Source organism: Diabrotica virgifera, chromosome 2 (assembly GCF_917563875.1).
Source record: "Diabrotica virgifera virgifera chromosome 2, PGI_DIABVI_V3a".
Taxonomy (NCBI): Eukaryota; Metazoa; Arthropoda; class Insecta; order Coleoptera; family Chrysomelidae; genus Diabrotica; species Diabrotica virgifera.
In genome coordinates this window covers 37,039,703-37,065,571 of record NC_065444.1, presented here as the reverse complement: position 1 = coordinate 37,065,571, position 25,869 = coordinate 37,039,703, and the positions used below count along the sequence as shown (strand labels likewise).

The 25,869-nt window shown below is 33.4% G+C and overlaps 2 protein-coding genes across 3 annotated transcripts in view; one reads left to right on the top strand and one right to left on the bottom strand.

Moving 5' to 3' along the window:
- The window catches only part of LOC114342180 (uncharacterized), a 52,242-nt gene that overhangs the window by 13,855 nt on the left and 12,518 nt on the right, over positions 1–25,869 (top strand). The gene's annotated exons all lie outside the window — the stretch shown is intronic.
- LOC114327407 (probable chitinase 10) overlaps positions 18,699–25,869 on the bottom strand; it is a 127,095-nt gene continuing 119,924 nt past the window's right edge. The window contains exons 35-37 of the mRNA XM_028276017.2: positions 23,019–23,204; positions 21,758–21,883; positions 18,699–19,457 (exon numbers count right to left, since the gene is read on the bottom strand). Coding sequence (XP_028131818.1) covers positions 19,293–19,457; positions 21,758–21,883; positions 23,019–23,204 — 477 coding nt within the window. The 3' untranslated portion in view covers positions 18,699–19,292. The remainder of the gene's footprint in view (positions 19,458–21,757; positions 21,884–23,018; positions 23,205–25,869) is intronic.

The window sequence follows — 25,869 nt, the reverse complement described above, 5'->3', positions numbered from 1 at the left end:
GATCATATTAATAATACATAAGTAAAGTAACTTGTGAAGTGGTAATGATAAAATTTATTTGTGATGCTAATTAGGAAGTGATTTTTGCGATTTTTTTACCAAAAAAATAAAAGGGACCAACAATATTTTGAACGCAACTAACTTACTTTTAGGGCCGGTTGTTCGAACGCTAATCAAAAATGATCATTATCAAATATTTATTTACTGTCACCAACTGTCAATGTCAACTTTGATTGGGTTGCTGAAAACATAATTATTGATTGCAATTATGAAATTAGTTAATCAATTATGTTAATAATTGTTATGTTAATTGATTAACTAATCTCATAATTATAATCAATTATATTTTCAGCAACCCAATCAAAGTTGACATTGACAGTTGGTGACAGTAATTAAATATTTGATAGTGATCATTGTTGATTAGCGTTCGAACAACCGGCCCTTAATGTTACAAGTTTTTTAAAAAACAAAAATAAACCATTTTTTAAACACTTTAAAAAGTTGAAATGAATCTTCCCCGAAAAGTGCTTCGTTTTTGGGTTATTTCACAGTGAAATATTCGATTTGGAATTTGATGAAGAAGAACCTACTTTTCATTAGCTACAGCTCTGCTTTTACGGGGTCTACGTACCTCAGGCATACACCATTTTTTTCAGTTTTTTATAAGCCATATTTTTGCTAAGAATATTTTTTCGCTGAAATACTTACTTTTTGAGTTATCTCCGAAAAACCGTCCAAAAACATGTTTTTCTCTGTTAAAAATGAACATATTCACTTGCAAATAACTCGAAAAGTATTGACTTAAGGAAAAAACTTTATAGAACAAAAGTTGCTTAGAATTAGTCATTTTATCCAATTCCGGACTTATTTTGAATGTATATTTTTCACCTTCGAGAGGGGGTTTTCCCCTCCATTTTTGTAAAATGGAGGGGATGTAGAATTGAAAACTTTTTCTTATATAATAATAGACAATTTCAACTACCTATTCCCAAATTTTCATCCTTTATTTTTTTTTTGGGGTCAGATTGTTCTCTTTGATCGGGCTATGGATAGCATGCATGTCTAAATCATAGTCGATTTTGTATTTACACAAAGTAGACAGTTTGTGGAATAACTGGTTGTAAAGTGGTGTATCTCGTATGGTTTGTGAAGCGGTAAAGATTCCATTGATCTTTCCATATTAAACCGGGAGATATTAACAGAAGTTCAACCACGATTTTCTAAGTCCTGCCCTTTGCAATACTGGAAGATTAGAGAAGGTACTTACAATTTGTGGAAAAATCCACGAATTTCCTGTGAAAATTAGATTTTCCATGAAAAAAAATTGGGAGTTGCGATGAATTATTAAGTACTGCCATATCCATAGAATAACAGTATACTATCTATTTTATGAAGAAAATTTTTTGGGCAGGACGGTTGCAAAAGGACTAAGGGAGTATACAGATACACAAACATGTAATGAAAATAATGAAATTTTCATAATTTTCTAAGTCCTGCCAACTTAATAAATTAATCATATTTATTTCAAAATGACCAAAAAAATGTTGGCATGACGTCACCTAATGTTTAACTGCACTTGTTTCTTGGAAAATTCTGTATAAAATTTTCACTCTGGTTCCGTGATTTTCTAAGTAATAAAATAAATTTTGTTATAAATAATTTCAGTAGACATTATTCAAAATGGCAGGATGTTTAGTTACACCTTTTTTACTATATATAGTTAAAAAATTTGTAAGAAAATTCGTGGAAAATTACACGATTTTCTAAGTCATGCCATTTCGCACATATCTCAAGAAGGTTGATATAAATCTATTTTCAAAGAGGCAGGATGGTTGTATAGTTATTTCGTATAAAAAAATTAAATTGTGTGTCTGTAAAAATATTTCAGGATGTTATACAAACATATTCATATCACCACAATTTTCTGAGTCATACCATGTCGAGTATGCTTAAAAACACTAATCTAAAACCGTTTACAACTTGGCAGGATAACCGCAAAGATGAATAATACAAAAAATTAATTTGTATATCATTAAAACAATCGTATCCTATTGAATATTATTTTCCTGAATAATGTCTCGGAATTTTTACACACTTTTCAAATCTAATAGCAAAGTGTAACATCTTTATTTTAAGTGATTAGATCATATTTTTATCTAAGTAAACGCAATAAAAGTAAATAAACAATTTTTACAATTTATTGGTTATAGTAGGGAATTTACCTACCCATTATATTATACAGGATGTCCAGAAGCTCTCATAACAAACGAAAACCGGAGATTCCTTAGATAATTTTAAGAAAATTTAACTCAATTCACCTAGTTCAAAAATGCTTCCGTGGAAAACTAGAGCTCTTTAAAGATGGCGTCTTGTAATTCATCATCGTCATAATTCAACCCGGATCTATCCAATGCTGGATATAGGTCTCTCTCAGTCTTCTCCATGCATTTCTGTCCTGTGCTGTCTGCATCAAGTTTCTGTCGATCCGTTTGATGTCATCAGACCATCTGGTTGGCGGACGACCTCTACTTCGATATGCTTCGTCTAGAAGAAGCATATCGAAGTCTTGCAATTAGTTTCTTTAAAATAGCTGCAGAACGCTTTTATTTGGAAAAACGAAAACTGGTACACTTATTTATCTTCCAGAGGTCAATTGTCAAATGTCAATTATCAATTGTCAATTTTTAGTACCGGTCATAGGGGTCAATTTTGGGTACGGAAACGGATATTTCATCGAATAACTTTTCTGTCTAACTTTTAAGCATTTCTGACACTGGATTATTAAATTCTGGGATAGTTTTGTACTAAAAGGTAGTACTTTTGCTTTAACTCAGAAGAATACGCAGTGTTCTAGAAAAATCGATTTGAAAAATTTTTCGTTTTTTGGTTTTTTGAGTTAAAAAGAATTTAGAAAAATTCTATTTAGGAAAACGAAAACTGCTACGTTTATTTCTCTTCCAGAGATGAATCGATTTTATCAATTGTGAATTTCTAGTACTGGTCATAGGCATCCGTCTTGGGTAGATCAACGGATATTTTATCTCATAACTTATTGGTCTTTAAATTTTTAGACATTTTTGAGAGTAGAGTATTAAATTGCTTTAAGTCAGCAAATACACTGTTTTTTTTATTTTTTTTTAATTTTTTTCAAATTCAACAAACGAAAAATTTTAAAATGGATTTTTACAGAAAACCGTGCATCCTACTGACTTAAAGCAGGAGTACCTTTTAGTACTAGAATACCTCACAATTTAATAATCTAGTGTCAAAAATACCTAAAAGGGAAAGACAAAAAAGATTCCTATGATCGGTACTAGAGATTCGCAATTGATGGAATCGATTTATCTCTGGAAGAAAAAAAGGCGGACCAGTTTTTGTCTTTCGAATTGGAAGCGTTCTGGAGATATAAGAAACTAATTACAACGCGCCATCTGTAAAGAGCTTTAGCTCGCTTAGGCAGATCAAAGAAACATGAAACGTAAATCACGTTTCATGGAAATAAAACACTGCTAAACAAATATACGTCGGGCCATTTATGCGACTCTCCGAAAATAAAAATGTTTTATGAGCATGAATCACACTCGTTTCATTGGTAGGCGGACTTTAAGATTTGTTTAGCCGTGTTTTATTTTCATGAAACGTGTTTTACGTTTCATGTTTAATGTTTTACGTTTCATGTTTCGTTGGTGTGCGGCTCGCCTTATAGAAGAATATGACATTACAACCGACCCTCGGAGCACCTGGTGCGCAGGGTGACTGATCTCGAATTTAGAGAGTTTTTGGAGGTCGATTCTGATGGCGTATTCATGTTCAGCAACCACAAAACTCCCCGAGTAATCTACTTGCATCACTTTAGTGTCTGAAAGCCTCGAAATTTAAGAATCTGGAGTGTATATTAGTCACCCCGAGCACTAGGTAAAGATCTGTTCTAATGTGACATTCTTGTTCAGAAACCCCAAAAACCACCTGAGTAATCTGTCTGTATCAATTTACTGCCGAAATTAATATATAAATATGGTATAGAAAATGCTTAACAAATAAAAAGGTACCATAAAATATCATTTTATTATAATACTAAAACACAGGGTGTCCCATTTAAGAAAACTCAGAAAATACTCATTCCGAGTTTCAACCAACCCCGTATACTAAAATTAAACATTTTGGTATACTATTAATAACTGACAATAGTAGACTATATTAAAAATCGCTTAAACATAAATTAATAGAAGTTTGGATATCAAATCACTAACAATATGTACATACCTATAGGGTGTGAATGTTCCTACAAAATTAACAAAAAAAAAAGTAATTATATTTTAAACTACCTCGTATAATATTTCAAAACACTATATTTTATTAAAGAGAACATCGAGTAGAATCCAAAAATGTAAAAATATACAGGGTGTTCCATTTAAAAAAAACATAAATTTGTGCCACCCTGTGAAAACGGGTAGCCCTGTATATTAGAAAATACTGTTAAATCATAGTCCTATCTGTGGCCCATGTTTTACCTAAATAACTTTTTTCGTATATCTTACGACAAACGAGTAATTGGACTTTGTCACACTAATGCCCCACCCTGTATACAAAATAACCATAAAACCATCCTGCCTCTTTGTAAATAGACTTATATTAAGATTCTTGAAACATGTGCAAAATGGCATGACTCAGAAAATCGTTGACTTTTTCACGAATTTTCTTACAAATCTAGGACTCCTGCCGTCTTACAAGAACCGTTTAACCTTCCTGCCGAGTACCGAAAAGGTATTGATTGTATTTGAGTATTATACCTTTTTAAAGGCAGGACTAAGAAAATCACGGAATCAGGGTGAAAATTTTCCGCAGAATTTTCGAAGGGACAAGTAAACTTAAACATTAGGAGACGTCAGCCAATATTTTTTTTGCTCATTTTGAAATAAATATGTTTAGTTTATTTAGTTGGCAGGACCTAGAATATCATGAAAATTTCATTATTTTCCTTACATGTTTGTATAAATATATACTCCGTTACCCCGTTTGCAACCCTCCTGCCCAAAAAATTTTCTTCATAAAATCGATAGTATCCTGTCTATCTACGGATATGGCAGGACTTAAAAATTCATCGCAAAACCCTATTTTTATTTTTTGGGAAAATCTAATTTTTACAGGAAAATGTCACAGGAAATTTGTGGATGTTTCCACAGATTGTAAGTACATCGTCTACTCTTCCAGTATTGCAAAAGGCAGGACTTAGAAAATCGTGGCTGAACTTCTGTATATATAATATCTCCTGGTCTATATCGATAGTTGTTTTTTTAATCGTAATGTCATCAGATACACACAGATTATGACAATAAAGCAGTATTGCCAATCGCATTTCTCTAGATTATCCGATGACCGCTCGAAAAATGTCCGATTTGTCACGAAAAGGTACGCTAGGTCAAAAATTATTCTGTTATTAAAATCAATGTTGCCAATGTTATTCTTTTAGTCCCCTTAACAACCATCAAATAACAAAATCCGTTGTTCGTACGCCAATGAGTTGATTGTAATCAATTATAATTATGATAATTAACATAATTGATTGATTAATTATTAATTATCAATTAACGTAACAATTATTAACATAATTGATTAATTAATCAATTAATCTCATAATTGTAATAAATTATGTTTTCAGCAACCCAATCAAAGTTGACATTGACAGTAATTAAATATTTGATAATGATCAGTTGATTCCATTTCTGATTAGCGTTCGAACAACCGGCCCTTTAATCTACTGGATTCTCTATTTCACAGTTTAAAAACTTTCGTTTATAGATGAAAATCTCGTATTCTAGCTGATTATTGCCTAATTCATGTATGTAAATACTATTTACTTACTAGTATTATATTATTCGTATTTTGTATTATCGTAAGTGTTAAATTCTACATAAATATCAATACAAAAATCAATACAAAATAAACTACAGCTACATTAATAGCATAGGCGCAAAATTTCTAGTCAATGCTTTTAAAATGCATTATTTTTTTCGAGTCCTGAGAAAGCTAATAAGTATTATTTAAAAATTTAAACGCAGAATGAAAGATTACATTATTACCGAGGGCCAAAAGTCCCTGAAGATTTCTATAATTTTTATTTTAATATGTTACAGGTGTAAAAGGAAAAGAGAATATTAAGTGTGATTTTTAATTTCAAATATCTCATTCAAAAGAAACATTTTGTTTATTCTAATGGACTTTCAGCCCTCGGTAATAATGTAATCTTTTATTCTGCGTTCAAATTTTTCAAAAATATTTATTAGTTTTCTCAGGATTCGAAAAAAATAAATACGTTTAAAGATTATTGGTCCGAAATTTTGCGCCTACGCTCTAACAACTAAAGATTTATTACAACTAAAAAAATAGAGATGTATTTGACAGTCTTGTAGTTATTAAGGTATCAAAGTTATTATCCATAATACCCGTGATGCGTTCAACGTTAATGCCCGACTAAATAATTTTTATAGGCAAAAAATTTGAAGGATTTTTGAGTTAATTAGTAGATATCTAGATATTACTAGTTTCAAATAAGTAGATTTTTCTACAACCACTATTCCAAATGCATTTTTCTGCACAATTTTATGTTGAAACTTAATATTTTCTCACAGCATAACTGACAGTAGTGTGCAGAAAAGTGACGTTTCTGTACCGGAAAGTTCTTTTCTGCATAGTACCATTACATTCCTCAAAAAAAAAAGCATAAATATAATTAGGTAAGTATAACATGTTTGATGAAATGGTTATGTTTAAGATATTAGATTTAATAGAACTTTACAAAAAAGAACTAGATTTAACTACATCTCATGTCCGAGAAATCTGGAAACGTTTACTTAAGCACTGCACTACATAAAATGAAAATAAAACTAATAAATCGTGCGTGAATTAGCTTTCATAAGTTTAAAGACTAAAAACTAAAAACTCATAAATAACATCGGAGGGCAGACGCTTTTTGAAATTTGAATTGGATTAGTATGCCTTAAGTGGCTGCACTTGTGCATTTAAATTCTAAACAAAAGAATCGGCACATGTCCCTTTTGTCAAAAGATGAAAAGTATCGGATGTCACTAACATTCATCCAGTAGGCTATTTATAAAAATTTGGGTGCAACCAAACAAAATTAATGTGTTGTTGGTGTTGGGAATATATGGATGATAAAGTTTTAGTCGATGGTAGATACACTGAAAAATATCCGCAAATATCCGATTTATTTAAAGATACGAAGAAGATACGACAACTCTCAAAAAGGTACGCAAATCGGATAATTATCTGCCGATTGGCAACACTGCAATAAAGTGTCTGATGTTACACTAGTCTTAGTTAAGTAGTCTACATATTCATTGTCTTTGAGTCCAATATGTGCCTTAACTCAAATAAATTTTATTTTGAAACCAGAATCTGCTAAATTATTTACTAATACTACATGTCAGTTTATGACGCTCTCCTCCGTTTTCCGACTTGCAATCGCCACTTCGTCCGGTTGTTCCATTGGTCCTCTTCTATGTTTATTTCTCTCACTCTTTGTCTATTCCTTCACTGCAACTTTTTCTGGGTGTACCTCGTTTTCTCTTTCCTTTTGGTTGCCATTTTAGTATTTCCTTTGGTATTCAGTGTTTATCCATTCTTTCTATACATCCGAACCAGATAAGTTGTTTTGTTGATATGTCATTCGTGATTGTTCGTTTGATTCCCATTATTTCTCTAATGCGTTCGTTGGATATCCTTTCTTTTCTAGATCTTCTTGCTACTCTTCTCCAAAAATCCATTTCCGTTGCTCTCAGCGTTGCCACTGTTTTCTTTCAGTGGCCAGACCTAACTAGGGGTTGACAAGACAAGAATTCTTGTCTTGACAACAACTTCTTGTCTTGTCTTTAGAAAAAATCAAGAAATTTAAAAAAATTTTGTCTTGACGTTTTCTTGACATCTTATATCTTGTCTTGACTCAAGATCTTGAAATTTCTTGATTACACGGTCCGGTGATTCCCCGGCGACCTTTTTATTGCGTTGCTTGCTAACACGGCCTCCACTGTCACTGGGGGAGTCCCCGATCTGCATTTGTTTCCTTGACGAACGCCAAATTTGATTTGTAGTTGCGTGCTTAAAATAAGCATTTTGTATGTTTCGCACATATTCTTAACTTAGCTCTTCAGGATTTCATAAAAATGATTGAACCAAATCATAACAGTGTCGACATCGAAAAGGATTTTGATTATTTGGAGGATAAGATCGAAGTAGAAAATGATATAAATGATACTGCTTTGGATTTCAACTCTCCTGTAAGTCAAATTAAACATCTTGTCAAAAAATATCAAAAACTCAGAGTAAGATGACTAAATGACTATGCCAAAATTAGATGTACCTACAAAGTGGCATTCAATTTTCGAGATGCCAACTGCCAACATGGTGTTTAAGTGTAAAAATGTTTTAACTATATTTTGCAACAACATCAAAAATCTAAATAATTGCAGAATATTAGATGAAGAATGGGTTCTGATCAGTAAATTTTGTCAGCATCTGAGAAGCTTTAAAACACTTTCTTCAATAATCGAAGGCAGGTCCGCTTTATCGATTAGGCAATATAGGCAGTTGCCTAGAGCGGAAAATTATGAGAGTATGGCCAAGGATGTTCTGGAAACGCCAGCAACATCTGTACCTGCGGATAGACTATTTTCAAGCGCAGCTTTAAGAAGAACAAAGCCAAGAAATCGGCTGGGCGTTGACTCCATGAGAAGTGTTATCTGGCTTATCAATTCTGATTTCAAAAAGGTGCTTAATTTGTAATTTAAAATAAAATCTAGTTTGCAATTTTATTTTCAACAGGATTAGGTAAGCATTAATTATTATTTTTAAATTACTTTTTTAATTTATTTAATTATTTTTTATAATTTATTTTTGCAAATCGATTTAGCAAAAAAGTGTTCAATAAATTAAAATACATATGTTATGTTATGTCAAAATAATGTTATCTTTTTCACAAATAAATACGTTTTAGAGTTTTCATTATTAGTCAAGATATTTCAAGATTTCTTGTTTTCTTGTCTTGTCTTGAAATCTAAAATTACTTCTTGTCTTGACCTTGTCTTGAAATCAAGACAAGATCTTGAAATTTTCAAGAAGTTGGCGACCCCTCTACCTAACAGCTGTATAGAGTGATACTTTTCACTATAGTATCATGTATATCCTCTTTCTATTTTCTTTGCTGATGGATTGGTCCCATAAAATACTGTTCAACATTATTATCTACGAGAGATATATAAATCAATTATATTACAATTTACGACAAACACAAGTTCATTTTCCAATTAGTATAGAATATCTACTAAGCTGTCATAAAATGGAAATATTTAAATTACGCATAAACTACTTGAAAGAAACAAATATAATCATTTAAGTGAAATACGTATAAATATAACAAAACTAATAAATTGAGGTAAAAATAAAATAAAAATCTGTGGCTAACGGACTCGCATCCAAGCCATTTTTTCACACACACACACAACATTATTATGGCCTTTCTATCTGACGTATTTCTTTCTCTTATGCCTTTGTCTAATGTTCCATCGTGTGAAATATTGATACCTAGATATTTGTAGTCAGGTCATAGCTGTGCTTTATCGTGGTCATATGCGATCTTTTTGTTCTCCTCCAATGCGTAAGTATTCGTTTTTCTTTTTATTCACTTCTAGACCCCATATTATGCTAAACGCTTTAACGCCCGGTTTCATAATCAACTTAAAGTGATATATATATATATATATATATATATATATATATATATATATATATATATATATATATATTGTTAAGATATGTAAAATTTGAATTAATATGGTTTCGATCTTAATATTTTAGAAAAGTTAAAACATATAATAAAAATGTACCAAAATTCATTTCGAAGAAATGAAAGTCAATTATCTTTGGATGGCCGTAGGTAAACAAAATTTAAATAGGGATTAAGTATTTTCTTTGTACAGTTAGTATGATAAGAAAGTGGTTATGTGTTTGGACAATGAGACCGGGTTTCCCAAATGGACTTTTGCGGCGAGGGAACAATTGTATTTAGAAATTTAAATGAATGTAATCTTTGTTTAGATATTAAGAAAGGAAAAAAAACCGATTGGCATGTAATTAGTTTTAGGAAATTTCTAATGGTAGGGAAAATTGGTGTTTGTTATCTGAAAGGTAGATGGGGATAAAATTGAGGAACTCGGATTGGTGAAGAAGGAAAAAGGAGGGGCTAGGTATGAAGAATGGGAGTTTAGCGAAATGTTAGAGGGTGGAAGAAGAGTCAGTTGTTAAATGATCGTTAAGTCGACTAGTGGTGATCTCTAAGAGTCTCCTGAAGTAGTAAGGCAGATAAGTGAATAGTTGTGAGTTTGTTGAAATAAGTGTCCTGACGGAAGCTCATCACGTAAAGCATTGTAAGTTATATTGTTCTACTTATATTCCAAGAGTCACCGTTGCATGCCGGAACGAGAAATAGATTCAGTTTATCGAGAGGAGAAAAGGCTAGCATTGTTTTTTGAAAGATACGTGCATCTGTAGGGGGTCATTAATGACAATAGGCTTGCAATAATTTGTTGCGAGATTGCTGACTACATCGGGGGCTGCTAAGAGTAAATTGTAGGCGACCAGAGACAAGAATTTGGACAACTCATCATCCGAGAGACAGTTTTATTTTTTTGTAGAATTATTCATAACGCAAATTTCAATAAGTACTTTAGATAGTGGTAGGGTTATTTCAATAATCAGAATAGGAGATATTATTTTTAGAGGATATTTTGAGGGTGAATTTATTTTAATAGATGCTTTTGTACCATATATGTGTTTTATTCCGTTAATCTTTGACCTTATTTATCATATGTAAAGCAAAGGAGATATTGAAGCACGAGAATATAAAACCCTGAGATTAGAGCATTAAATAGTGTGATTAAATCATAAGTGCATCATTAAAATTAAATTTAATTAATTAGTTAATTATCTAATCAATTGCTTTGAGCACACCGATCTTTGAATATCACATTAACTGGAGCCCAGAACGTGGTGGCTTAAAAATATCGCAGCTTTGCATTTGATGGTAGGGAAAGAGATAAGGAATAACTACAGGTGATCCAGAGAGAATTTGACAATTTTTCCAGGTGTAAAAATAATTTTGATTTATGGATTGATCGTAGGTATTTGATATTTACTGCCATTGAATTATTTGATTTTTTTTTTACCAATCGTACATTTGATATTTATTTTGAAATTTACTGATTGCATATTTGATATTTGTGGAGAAAATTTATTAAATTTGGGGAGAAATATTTGTCGTGTTCTGCAACTTATGGAGTGTTGTAAAATTTCACATTTGGCGGGGACAAAGAAAACAGTAACGAAAAGAAACAACATGTCGACCACAAGGAGGCAAAGCAAAATGCAAGAAAACAGAGAAGAGGAAAAAATTGTTGAAGAAGGATTGGATAATAAAGGAGATACAACGATTATGGAGAGAAAAGAACAGGAATTAACAGGAATAGAGAAACTATTGCAACTGATGCAACTCCAATCACAACAAATGGATAGAAATCAACAGGAAACAAAAAGGACAATGCAAGAAAATCAACAGGAAGCAAAACGAACAATGGATAGAAATCAGGAGGAAACAAAACTAGCAATGAAGGAAACACAGCAAAAAATGGATGACAATCAAAAGTAAACAAAACAAGCAATAGAAGAGAACAATAAGAAAATAGAGGAACGCATAGAAAAGTATGAAAAGGAAATAAAAGGATGTTTGACAACAATGAAAAACGAGATAGAACAGTTAGAAAGCAAATTTGAAAATGCAATACAAGAAGACAGGCGAGAAATAGAAGAAAAATTTAAGCAAAACGAAAAACAAATTGCGGAACTCAAGAATCAACAGAATTGTGGAGAAAGAAGGGAAATGATTATCCATGGTACAAGCGACGCGAAAATACAATTTGGCGGGGATATTAGAAAAACACACCCAGTACCATTTGTTAAAAATTTGAGAACCAAATTGCAACATATTAGATATTTTGACGACTGCAAAGAAACAATTAGAAACCATCTGAAAGAAGGAGCAGCGTTATGGTATGAAAGTAAAGAAGATGAGTTTGAAAATTGGACAGATTTCGAAAATAAATTTCTCAACTATTTCTGGGGGAAAGTTAAACAGAGGGAAATCAACCAAGAGCTACAGAATGGAAGATATCACGAGAAAATGGGAATATCGGAGGAAAGATATGCTTTGCAGATATATAACAATTCCAAATATCTAGACTACAAATACTCTACCGAACAACTGGTAGAAATGATAAGCAGACATTTCGAAGAAACGCTGGAGGACCACGTGATTTTGAGAAACTATCAAGATATTGATAGTTTGTGCCAATTCCTTCAAGTAAGGGAAGCAAAACGAAGAGAAATGCGAAACAGAAGACAACATGAACAATATAATGGACCGTCAAGAAGGTATCAATCAAATTATGACCAGAGAAACCGACATGCCCAATCAACAAACGAAGATAGGCCGAGAGAATACCAAAATTACAATAGACAACAAAATTATGATAACAGGAATCACGCAAAAAATAGAACATATGAAAATCACAACAGAAACAGAGATGCACAAAATCCTCCGACTAGGAATACGAACGAACAAAGGGACGGTAGAAACAATCAGAATTTCCAACGACAAAATAGAAGGGAGATGAATAATGTAACAATAGAAAACGAGGAAGAAGATGTATGCAATGAATCCAGACAGGATTTTCAATAAAGCATCCACTGAACAAACATAAACAACTCTCCGGTATATTTTGTCATCCGAGAGAGTTTATACAGTTGGCGGGAAATGAAAGACAAAGTTCTAATTCAAATTTAATATTCTTAGATGCATTTATAAAACATAAAGCGATTAAAATTTTGATTGATTCTGGATCGGAGATATCGTTAATCAATAAGAAACTAGTAAAAGAATTAAATTTGGACAGATTTGTGTATAAAATTCCTAGGGTTGCTTTAGTGGGTGCAAACAACAAAAAATTGACGACAGTAAATGAAGGTTTGGGAGTGCGGATCAGAGTGGGAGACAAATACTATATTATGCAATGTGTGGTGATCGAAGATTTAAACCATGATATGATAGCGGGAATTGATGAATTGAGTGAAAAACATATCACCATAAATTTTTCGGAGAATCAACTGGAAATCAAAGCAGAACCAGACAACATAGAAGAAGAAACGGAAATAGAGAGGAAAATAATTGTTGAAAAGATAAATGAACAGGAAAAACATAAAGAAATCAATATGACTGTAGAGGAAAAACCGAAAGTACAAGAAAAAAATCAACCAGAAAAAAAAAAAGAAGGAAGAAAAAGAAGAAGAGTTCAAAAAGAAAGAAGGAAAACACGGTGGATACAAGAGAAAGACAGGAAATCGAAGATACGGAAGAATTGTCGGCAATCGACGATAAAACAGAAAGGAAGCAGGAAGAAAAGGAAGTTCTCATAAGAGAAATGAAAGCAGTAGAAACATGGTGCTCGGGATACAAAATGGAAATTGAAGATAAAAAAAAAACAGAAGAAGAAATAAAGGATGAGGACAGAGAAGAAATGGCAATAATGGACGAGAATCCAGAATTTTATGAAGAAATATTATGGACAGTGAACACATGCGAACAAAATGAGGATGAAAGAAAATTAAAATGTGGAGAAAATATGGAAAAGGAAGTAGAGAAGATTCTAGAAAGTTATGGAGATTTGATTAATGAAGAAAGCCGAGTGGCTAAAAATTATGAACATTCTTTTAAAGTTAAAAACTTAGAAAATTTTAAATCCAAGACATATCCAATCCCGTATAAATACAGGCAAAGCGTCGGACAGGAAATTGAAAAAATGATCGAAGACAAGGTGATAGAAAGATGTGACTCTCCATATATCAACCCGATAGTATGCGTTAAAAAATCGAGTGGTGATTTGCGATTATGTTTAGATGCAAGAAACATTAATTCACACACAATCGCGCAATACGAAGCGCCTTTGAACATCGAAGCCATATTTGGACGAATCACAGGGTCACACATTTTTTCCAAAATCGATTTGAAACATAGTTTTTGGTTAATACCTTTGGCAGAGAAATGTCGAAATTATACCGCTTTTTCGATCGACGGAGTGGTATACCGATTTAGGGTGGTACCATTTGGCCTACAGAGTGCATGCGCTGCTTTGGTTCGCGCATTGAACACAATCTTAAATAGGCATGAAGAATTTGTTGTACATTACATAGATGATTTATTAATTTTCTCACCAGATATAACAAGCCATCTACGACATATTCACACTGTGCTAGAAGAACTGGATCAAGCGGGATTGAAATTAAATATTCAAAAGTGTCAGTTTTTCCAAAAGGAAATACTGTATTTAGGATTCAAATTAGACACAAAAGGGATTAGTCTTGCAGAAGATAGAATCGAAATTATAAATAACTACGCTAGGCCAACCAATTTAAAAACGTTGCGGGGATTTTTGGGAATGGTAAACTATTTCAAAAAACTAATACCAGACATCAGCACAAAAGAAATACCGTTGATAGCATTACTTAAGAAAAATGTTAGGTGGAAATGGGGAACGGAACAAGAAATGGCTTTCAAAAATTTAAAAGGAGCTTTCTCCACAGCTGTAAGAGTACACCACCCAAGATATGATCAACCTTTCATTCTCCGGACCGATGCTTCCATAACAAAATTCGCAGGGGTGTTATCACAGATCCAAGACGATGTAGAGGTGCCAATCTGTTTTGTCTCCCGTGTAACCAAAACATATGAGAGAAAGTACAGCGTTACTGAATTAGAGTTCGCCAGTGTGTTATTTTGTGTAAATAAATTACGGTTTTACCTACTAGGGGCAAAATTCACCGTTGAAACAGACCATGCAGCTTTGGTACATATAATGAAAAATAGGCTGGTAAATAATAGAATTCATAGGGGCATTCTTTTACTTCAAGAGTATGATTTTGAATTTAAATATATCAAAGGAACTGACAATATCTTGGCTGATGCGTTGACGAGAGATGAACAATTCCGCAAAGAGGACCACAAAACTCTCCACGTTGGCATGAACATAATGAGAGAAGAAGCAGGCTTATTTTCTTTGGCTCAGATCAGGGAAAATCAGGAACAACTGGATGAAAGAGAAAAGCAAAGGGCCGAACAAGAAGATAACTTATATTTTAAGAGGGTCGATGGTAAAGAACTATATGTAATCACGGAACAGATGGCAAAAGAAGTTTTAGCAAAATTACACTGTGACAACGGACACATTGGAAGCAGGAAGGTGTGGCTTATGTTCAGGGAGAACTACATTTGTCGACAGGACTATACAATAGCCAAAGAGATGACTCGAAATTGCGAGACATGCCAAAAGTGTAAAAGTAAGAATTTCAAAAACGAAAACATCACAAAAAACGTCATAGCTCGGAAGAAACTGGATATTGTCGCCATTGATATGTTGAGCGATTTAATAACAACAACACAGAGGAATAAACACATATTAGTTATGGTGGATGTTTTCTCAAAGTATTTAAAACTGTACCCATGTAGAACCACGAAAGGAGCTGAAATACTTCGGAAGATAGACGATTTTATCGAAACAGTGGGAAGACCAGACAATATTTTGTTGGACAATGCGACATACTTTAGGAATGACCGTTTTAAAGGGGAATTAAGAGAGAGAGGCATAAATACAAAATTTGTAAGCATCCGACATCCACAGAGCAACCCATCAGAGCGTTTTATACAAGAAGTCACAAAATTTCTAAGAATTGCTGCGGAAGAACATCATCGACATTGGGACAGAAAAGTGTTTGAAATAGAGACGTATTTGAACTGTGCACCAAATACGGTTACCAAGGAGACGCCTTTATATGTAATGAAAGGAACAATGCCTACGAGACCGTGGGAAGACACCGCCCCCAGACAATACGAAGAAGTGATCGAGGTGGTTCAACGAAGATTGAGACGAAGTGGAGAGAAATATCTCCAAAGGCAAGAGAGGACCCGAAGAAGAAGGCCGGTTACATTCCAGAAAGGGGATAAAGTTTTAGTGAGGGCACTGAGGGTGTCCAATTTACAAAATGGTATTTGTGCTAAATTGATGCCGGTATTTGAAGGTCCATATAGGGTCAATACGGAAAATGGGGTAAATAGTTATGAATTAGCGCATATAGAGACAGGCAAGATACGGGGTATTTTTAACATTCACGACATTTATAAGTATCATGAGTAGAGTTTAGTAACATAATGAAATAATTTGATCCTGAAAAAACTTGTGTCATTTAAATAAATAACAGAGTTTTTCGGCAAATCAAATGGCGGGGAGTTGTTAAGATATGTAAAATTTGAATTAATATGGTTTCGATCTTAATATTTTAGAAAAGTTAAAACATATAATAAAAATGTACCAAAATTCATTTCGAAGAAATGAAAGTCAATTATCTTTGGATGGCCGTAGGTAAACAAAATTTAAATAGGGATTAAGTATTTTCTTTGTACAGTTAATATGATAAGAAAGTGGTTATGTGTTTGGACAATGAGACCGGGTTTCCCAAATGGACTTTTGCGGCGAGGGAACAATTGTATTTAGAAATTTAAATGAATGTAATCTTTGTTTAGATATTAAGAAAGGAAAAAAAAACCGATTGGCATGTAATTAGTTTTAGGAAATTTCTAATGGTAGGGAAAATTGGTGTTTGTTATCTGAAAGGTAGATGGGGATAAAATTGAGGAACTCGGATTGGTGAAGAAGGAAAAAGGAGGGGCTAGGTATGAAGAATGGGAGTTTAGCGAAATGTTAGAGGGTGGAAGAAGAGTCAGTTGTTAAATGATCGTTAAGTCGACTAGTGGTGATCTCTAAGAGTCTCCTGAAGTAGTAAGGCAGATAAGTGAATAGTTGTGAGTTTGTTGAAATAAGTGTCCTGACGGAAGCTCATCACGTAAAGCATTGTAAGTTATATTGTTCTACTTATATTCCAAGAGTCACCGTTGCTTGCCGGAACGAGAAATAGATTCAGTTTATCGAGAGGAGAAAAGGCTAGCATTGTTTTTTGAAAGATACGTGCATCTGTAGGGGGTCATTAATGACAATAGGCTTGCAATAATTTGTTGCGAGATTGCTGACTACATCGGGGGCTGCTAAGAGTAAATTGTAGGCGACCAGAGACAAGAATTTGGACAACTCATCATCCGAGAGACAGTTTTATTTTTTTGTAGAATTATTCATAACGCAAATTTCAATAAGTACTTTAGATAGTGGTAGGGTTATTTCAATAATCAGAATAGGAGATATTATTGTTAGAGGATATTTTGAGGGTGAATTTATTTTAATAGATGCTTTTGTACCATATATGTGTTTTATTCCGTTAATCTTTGACCTTATTTATCATATGTAAAGCAAAGGAGATATTGAAGCACGAGAATATAAAACCCTGAGATTAGAGCATTAAATAGTGTGATTAAATCATAAGTGCATCATTAAAATTAAATTTAATTAATTAGTTAATTATCTAATCAATTGCTTTGAGCACACCGATCTTTGAATATCACATTAATATATATATATATATATATATATATATATATATATATATATATATATATATAAAATTCGGTTTTATAACGTCTTACGACGTTGTCCGACTCCCAAACGCCACTGTATTCTGTCCTGAGTTAGGTCTTCATTTAGATTTCGAGCGCTAATCGCTTTCCTAACTCCCAGATTCCAGCTTTGTGGTGGTCGTCCTCGTTTTTTCTTCTCTGGGGATTGCCACATCATAGTTTTTTTAGGCAATCTTTCGTCCCCCATTCGGCTCACATGCCCATACCATATGAGCTGTTTTCTTTCAATATCCTCAACTATAGTGCCCTCTACACCCATTTGTTGTTTTATTACTTCATTCCTTATTCTTTCGGCTCTTGATATTCTCATTGATCTTCTGATGGCATCCATTTCCATGGCTTCGACCTTTTTCTTATATTTCTCGGTTATTCTCCATGTCTCGGCTCCATAAAGTAGGCTAGTTTTAATCATTGTCTCATATATGTTCCATTTTCTTTTCTTTGATATTTCTTTACTCCATAGAACTCCGTTTAGACATGCTATAGCTCTTCGGGCTTGTATGGTTGGACTTAAAGTGAACAGGAACTAAAGTTCACTTTAACGTTGACATTTACCCATATGAATTGCATTGATAAAGGTACCAACTTAAAATTTAAAGTCCACTTTAACTGATTATGAAACCGAGCGTAACAGATCCTTTATTAAAAATAAATATAAGGATTTCTAAAAATGTTTTGGGGATAAAATTACTTTTTATGTTCTGTAGAACTGAATCCAGCAGTCTGAAAGGATTAACATTTTTTTAATAAGTAGGTATAAGATTTTTTAACATAAATCAGCGCTTCGAGTATGGCCAATGGTTACGCCAAGAAAAATGAAACCTCATTGGGAAGTTTGTACTTCAATTCGGGACCTCCTGAGTGTAAACAAGAGTGTTATATACGTAATTTTATCCATACCTTTTTAAAATCGTTTGTAATCCATATTTTTAAACACGCCTATTAAGCAGCTAACTTGTTTTTCTCTAGATGGAATAAAAACAAATAAAAAGATAATAAATCACTTATTAAATATTTATTTCAATTTTTACTATAAATATTTTAACATATCGATTAAAACGCCTACAAATATTTTAATATCCTTTTAAACGTAGCGATAACGTTACAAAGAAGAAAAATATTTTAATTCAAACTATCTCACTCCAATAGGGCTTTTCATCGATTGTCATTTGTTTCGAGCTTCTGTCATAAGTTGTATAATCTGTGTGTAATATTAATATACACGGATTATACGACATATGACAGAAGCTCGAAACAAATAACTGTGAATGAAAAGCCCTATACGATGATCGTGAATGATCGTTATAATTATTAAAGTATACTCTTCACAGAAAAGTATGAACGTGAACTATAATAGTCATAAGAAAACTCTTTCCACTGAGATTATTTACGTAAAGCATGTCAATTGGGCAAAAATTACAAATCAAGTAAAAAAGAATCCTCAACGATTGTCGTAGAGTACAAATTGACAGAAAAATCTGAAACCGCCAAGGTCAGACCGATCGAAAACTTTGGCTACGGGACGTTGCCAGATCAAATTGAAAATCTCAGTGGAAAGAATAGCTTCTGACTTATTGTCTAAAATTAATGTACACTAAGTACAATTCTGCACATAAATATCAGTTCTGATTCCTCTCAGTTCTTTATTTAGTGTTTTTAGCAAGGGATGTTTGCCGCAACCACATCTGTTTCTAAAGTCGTCCAAATCCAACGCCCAGATCATTCCTCCACCAAGTCCGAGGTCTTTGACAAGTTGGGCCTGGAACATAAGACGATATTTAAAAACGATATAATATAAAGTTCTTCGTTGAAAAGCACATTTAGATATTCTTTTATCTGCCTTTCTCCTAAAGATATTTTGCAAATTTATTTGACGGCAAAATTTCTGTGTGGTATAACAAGGCCCAGATCCTACTGGAAATACAAAATACAACTTCCTCAAAGATAAGAAGCTTACTCACAACACTAAACTGAAATTTTACAGAGCACCAGTAATCACATATGGTGCTGAAGTAATGTGCTTGACACAGAAAGATGAAGAAAGATTGAGTATCCTAGAGACAAAAATCAGTCGGAGAATAGCAGACCCACTAAACTTAGGTAATAATGAATTTAGACATCTGATGAACTATGAAGTAAGAGAACGTTTGAAAGAAGATATCGTCAGATTTATCAAGGCACAGAGGCTCCGATAGCAGTTATCAAGAAAATTACTAAATAGAGACCAGATCATAATGTTCGATTGTGTAAGATTGAAAGATGTGCTAAGATTGCTAAAGGAGAAAAATCAGTCCAACAAGATGATAGGATAATTAAAGACATTTATACGAAGAACAAAACCAGAATAAAAGTCGAGAATGAACTAACATCGGAAGTAGAAATCAACTCGGGAATCAGACAAGGGGATAGCTTGAGCCCATTGCTTTTTAATTTAGTAATGGACAAAATCATAGAAAACATTAAAGGTACTGGAAAAGGATATAAGATGGCGGAAAAACAAATAAAAATCCTCTGTTATGCTGACGACGCAATCTTAATCTCCGAGAACGAGGATAACCTACAGCGAATGGCACAAACTTTCAATACAGTGGCGAAGAACTACAACATGGAAATATCAACAGCCAACAGCCATAAGATACAAATTAGTAATTAACAACGAACTAATTGCACAAGTCTCGAGATTCCAATATCTGGGAGTCGAAATATGTAGTTATGGAGATGTTAACGAGAGCGTCCGAAAGCAAGCAAATAAAGCCAATTACGCGTCAGGATATCTGAGGGATGTCATCTGGAGAAACAAAGATATGAGGCTGGAATTAAAAGTAGGCCTATACAAATCATGTGTAAGACTGATCATGACGTACGCGATAGAAACAAGATGTGGCACAGGGCACAGCAGAAACCAAGAGGATGCTGAGAACATCAGAAATGAGAACGTTGAGGTCTATAACTGGGAAAACACTGAGAGACAGAATACCGAACGACAGAATAAGAGATCTCTGTAACATACAAGATATAGTACGGTGGGGAAGACAGAGACGACGAGAGTGGAATCCGCATGTGACGAGAATGGACAGTGAGAGAATAACCCGTATAGCCAGGGATTCGAAGCCAACAGGTAAGAGACCAATAGGAAGGCCCTTTAAAAGGTGGCGAGATAGCTGGCAGTCAACATCACCATCAGAGCTACGAATACAAGCTCAAAATCGGTAAGGAACAGGCGAAGAGACCTATTATAAGAAGAAGAAGACCAGATCAGGCAGACCACAAGGAAGACCAAAAACGAGATGGGAGAACCAGATATTTGCAGACCTTAAAAAGATGGGAGTAAGAGAATGGATAACCATAAACAGAAACAGGAACGAATGGAGAAATACTGTAGCAGACACACAACCAATTGTAAAACCAGAATGTTAATGCGGACTCATTTTCTTCGACAAATGAATTGGAAGATCCCAAAGAGAGCGGCAATGACTCCACCAGGAGTGTAGATGCCATGATGATGACAAGGCCCAGACCAGAAATACGGGTAAAGACCACAATGATGATGAAGGTGGAGAATATATTATTCGGTACAGTGAATCAAGGAACTGACAACCCTGTTTCTAGGATGGCATAGAAACTATCTGGTAAAGGACAGCAACGATCGTTAGTACCTACTAGGATTAGGAGCAAAGGAAATGATCTTAAATCGTCGTTTTACTAGACCATCGTAGGTGAAAGGGTTACGATAGTGCGATGCGGAAAGCAAGTAGGAATCTACCGCATAATATTCCTCAGCCATCCAAAACAAGGTCCCTAGTCCCGGACAGGCCTTGGGATGCGAAGAATCTCCAGGTCTCAACTTAATAAGGGATACAAAATTGGTACGTGGAATGTCAGAAGCTTATTTGCAGCAGGCAAACTACAAAATTTAATTTAGAAAATAAGCAATATGAAACAATATTCATTACTAAGGTTTGAAGGTCAACTTTGAACTACACAAAGTCCTTATATTATTACATCAAGCAAAATGTGGTTTCTTGAAAAATTGATAGTCAAGTACAATATTCGTCATACCTTTCTTTTCACTTCGGATATGTCGTCGTAGGAAACCCATTGGTTTCCATGGGTAGCGTAGGGCCCAATTCTTCCTTCAGGATCCCTGGTTACTGTCCATCCTTGTTTTCGAACTCTTTCGCAGATCTAACAAAACGCAACAAAAAATAAATTTCACTTTCCTTTCGGAAAAAAATGTTTACACTTTTTAATTCATTTTCTAAACTAGGCTATACTGCGTTCCACGGTCACCTTTCAGTAGAGACTCTTATGAAGAACAGTGTTGCCAAGAGATATTTTAAAGTATTTTTATACCAAGCTATACTGCGTTCCACGGTCACCTTTCAGTAGAGACTCTTATGAAGAACAGTGTTGCCAAGAGATATTTTAAAGTATTTTTATACCTTACTTGATCTATTAAATTTGTCAGTATGTATGAGAAATCTAAGCTGTCAAAGCAAACGGCGTTTAGGTCGGTGGTAGCGCGTTCGACCGGAGATCGAGAGGTCCCCGGTTTGAATCCGTGTGTTATCTAACTTTTTTTTTATTTTTAGTACTGTTTTAATAAAAAATTTTGGAAAGTAGTAAGTAAAAATTAGTTTAATCTTTAAATACAAATAACCTGTTGAAAGTATATCTATTTATTTCGTTGAAATCATATAATAGAAGTATAACTTCTTACGTGCGTACAAAGTACACGTGTTAAAAAGTACATTTTTAAGGCACTCATGTGAATTGCAGAATTCGCTTCGCTCATTCTGCAAACTTTCAAATGCATGCCTTAAAATTGTACTTTTAACACTTATATCATAAATAACTATTAAATATATTAATCACAGGCTAATTATAATTAATATTCAAATGATATATCTTTAATAGTGAATAAATATCTTTCATAGTACGTATCTATGAATTATTTAAAAATAATAAAACTCACAGATTTTCAAATCAAGATGTTTTGGACTTCTGGAATATTCTATTTAGACGGACTTTAAGTTCGTCTGTTTAAAACCGGCAACACTGAGCTGCAAGGTTCTATAAGTTTTATATTGGGATATGCTGCCCACACTGCAAAGTGACTGCGGAACGCAGAATAGAACTACTATAAAAAGCTATGGAAATAGAAAAACGTCCTGAGTGTCTTAATAAGAAATAGTAGGTAATGTTACTCTAGTATCTTCAATATGAATACCACGGTAATTGAGTTTGATAATTATCAGAGCATAAAAATTGAGATGATTGGCTGCGGTTCATACCGATATAATATCAGTAAACTACTTACTTCATAAAATGATAAGAATCCTCCAGCTCTAGTGAACTCTCCAGCTTCTCCTGGACCGTAAGTTTTTTCATTCAAGCCTCTCTTACCGGGATCGGCCAAACTAAATGACTGACCATAGAGCGGGAATCCCAAGATTAGCTTTTCTGGTGGAGCTCCTTTTGAAATCCAATAATTAACTGAAAAATTCTACAAAGCAAATAGTTACTCTTCAACAATATGATCAACATGATAATGAACGATCCACAATTATTTTCATCAAGGCTATCCGAGCAAAAAATTACGTATGTCTTGTTTTAATCTGAATTTGTATCATTGGTTTATAAATTAATTTTATAATAGGTTGAAGGAAGTTATACCTGTTGTTTTACGTTTCTTGATAATTTCTGTAAGTTCACGTTCTCTATTCATACGCCTTAAAACTTCTTCATTTCTCACGCGGCCGGTCGGCGGTCCATGGAATTTTCAGCATACAACGAAATACCCACATAAAAAATGTGACCACAGAAAGAAATCGCAGAGTCAAATCATAGGATCAAGGGAGAATATAATAGGCGTATTTAATTCAATTCAAATGTTGCAGCGTTATATGAATTCATCCATCAATTGATTTATAAATAGAGTTAAAATTTGTTGATGGTATCTTTAAGCATTTTAGACCAGGGCGCATCTGTAAAAATATTAGTACATTTGGACTAGGGATGGCGGTTTTTGACAAAACACCGGTTTTCGGTTATACCGGTTTTTTGCTTACGGTTTAACCTGGCGGTTATAACCGGCCAAAAAAACCAGTTTTCGTTTTTTTTAATCCAATAGGTTACAAAGTTACATTTACAATACGCTTTAGTTTGCGATACTCCATTCGACTCGATATCAATATGATCAAAATTAGTACTATCGAAAGAACATGTATTACTTTTAACACGTTTGTATATTTGTAGATTGAGTACATTTGAACTCATTTAATACTTCCTGTATGAGTGTATCGTTTTGAAAACGTAGCGAAATTCTTGGAGATTCGTATTCGTAATCAGTAGTTCGATATTCATAGTCAGAGCATTATTTTTGGTAATCAAAAAAAGTCATTCACCCACTTTCAATGTCAAGAGTTAAGTGTGAAAAATAGATGATGTTTGCGTCTAATTCAACCAAATCACTTCTTATGTAAATATTATGATGACAAATACCTTTTTCGACAACCGTGTTAAAAATGCAATTTTTAGCAAACCATACGAGCGTTAAAAATGCTACTTTAAGGAACTAGTGCTTTAAAAATTTTTAAGGCACTGCAGTTCGTATTGACCGTATATGCAATTTTGATGTAATGTCAAAAAAATATAAAATTGGAATGTCAGTCAAGTTCAAGTAAAAGTTTTTGTAGATATTGTCCTGTAATTACGTTTGTAGAAAAAATATCGTGTGATATGCGTGTTAAAAAGTACATTTTTAAGGCACTCATGTGAATTGCAGAACTCGCTATCTCTCATTCTGCAAACTTTCACATGCGTGCCTTAAACGTGTACTTTTAACACTTATACAGTCGGAAAAATGAAAGAATACCCATGAACGAACATATGAAACACGCTGTATTTTCCTGTCACCGTGTCACACAAAAAATTGGACAGCGCAAGTCCATGTAATAACTATTATTACATGTACTTACGCTGGGCAATTTTCTTTGTGATACGGTGACAGGAAAATACAGCGTGTTTTATATGTTGGTTCATGGGTATTCTTTCATTTTTCCGACTGTATCAGAGGTCGGCAACGTTTTTAATGTAAACAGTGAAATACCAAATTAAAAATTCATGGCGGGCGCCAACTATTTTTTGACATAACATACATATAAATATAAACGTATAAAAATATACGTTTTGAATTTCTTGTCTAAATTAACAATAGTTTAAGGGCGCATTAAAATTTATTAAAGGGCGCATTGGCGCCCGCGGGCGCCGCGTTGCCGACCTCTGACTTATATCATAAATAACTATTTCAAGGAAATATTATAATAAAACTTAATAATTGTTTCTGGCTGATGTGAGATTGCACTTTCAGTTTGCTTCTGTATTTTATAAAATAAAATAAAATTTGAATTATGGTTTTGTTTGGAATAATTACTTGAGAAGGGAATTATAATATGGATTGGGATCCGAAATAATAACTAACCTAATCCTAATCACCGTAAAAACCTAATAACCGGTTTTTACTTTAAAAAGAAAAAACCGGTTATAACCAGGACAAAAAAACAACCGGTAACACCGGTTATTGCGAAGTAAAAAACCGGTTTTAGGTTTAAACCGGTAGGTTTTTCCCATCCCTAATTTGGACGTTGAGAGGTGACTCAAATTTTTTTGCAGAAATTGCTTGAAAATAAATCAAACAATAATATTTGAGCTATCCTCCCTCTCAAAAAGGTCCGGAACATTGTTTAAATATTCAAAATGTCAAAAAATTAAGAAAAAATTCGATTTTTTTCTTCGTTTTTTGATTATAACTTTAAAAGTATTTATTTCCGAGAAAAGTTGTACTAACATAAAAGTTGCGTAATTAAATTTCCTATAATATAGAATTGGTTGTAAATTTAAAAAATAGTCACCCTTGTTGCAAAATAGCAATAATTGCGAAAAAAAACATACAAAAGCAAGTATTCACATTTTACGTTTTTCAACCATTTATGCTACACTTAGGACCTTCATATTTCACTCATAAAAACTTTATGATACAGTAAAACAACACTGATAATTTCATTAAGATCGGTTCAATAAATTTTGCAAAATAAATTTTGCAATCCAGCTTTCGCAAAAAAAATTCATTTTTTCAAAATGTTACAGGACTGAAAATAAAGCAGATAGCA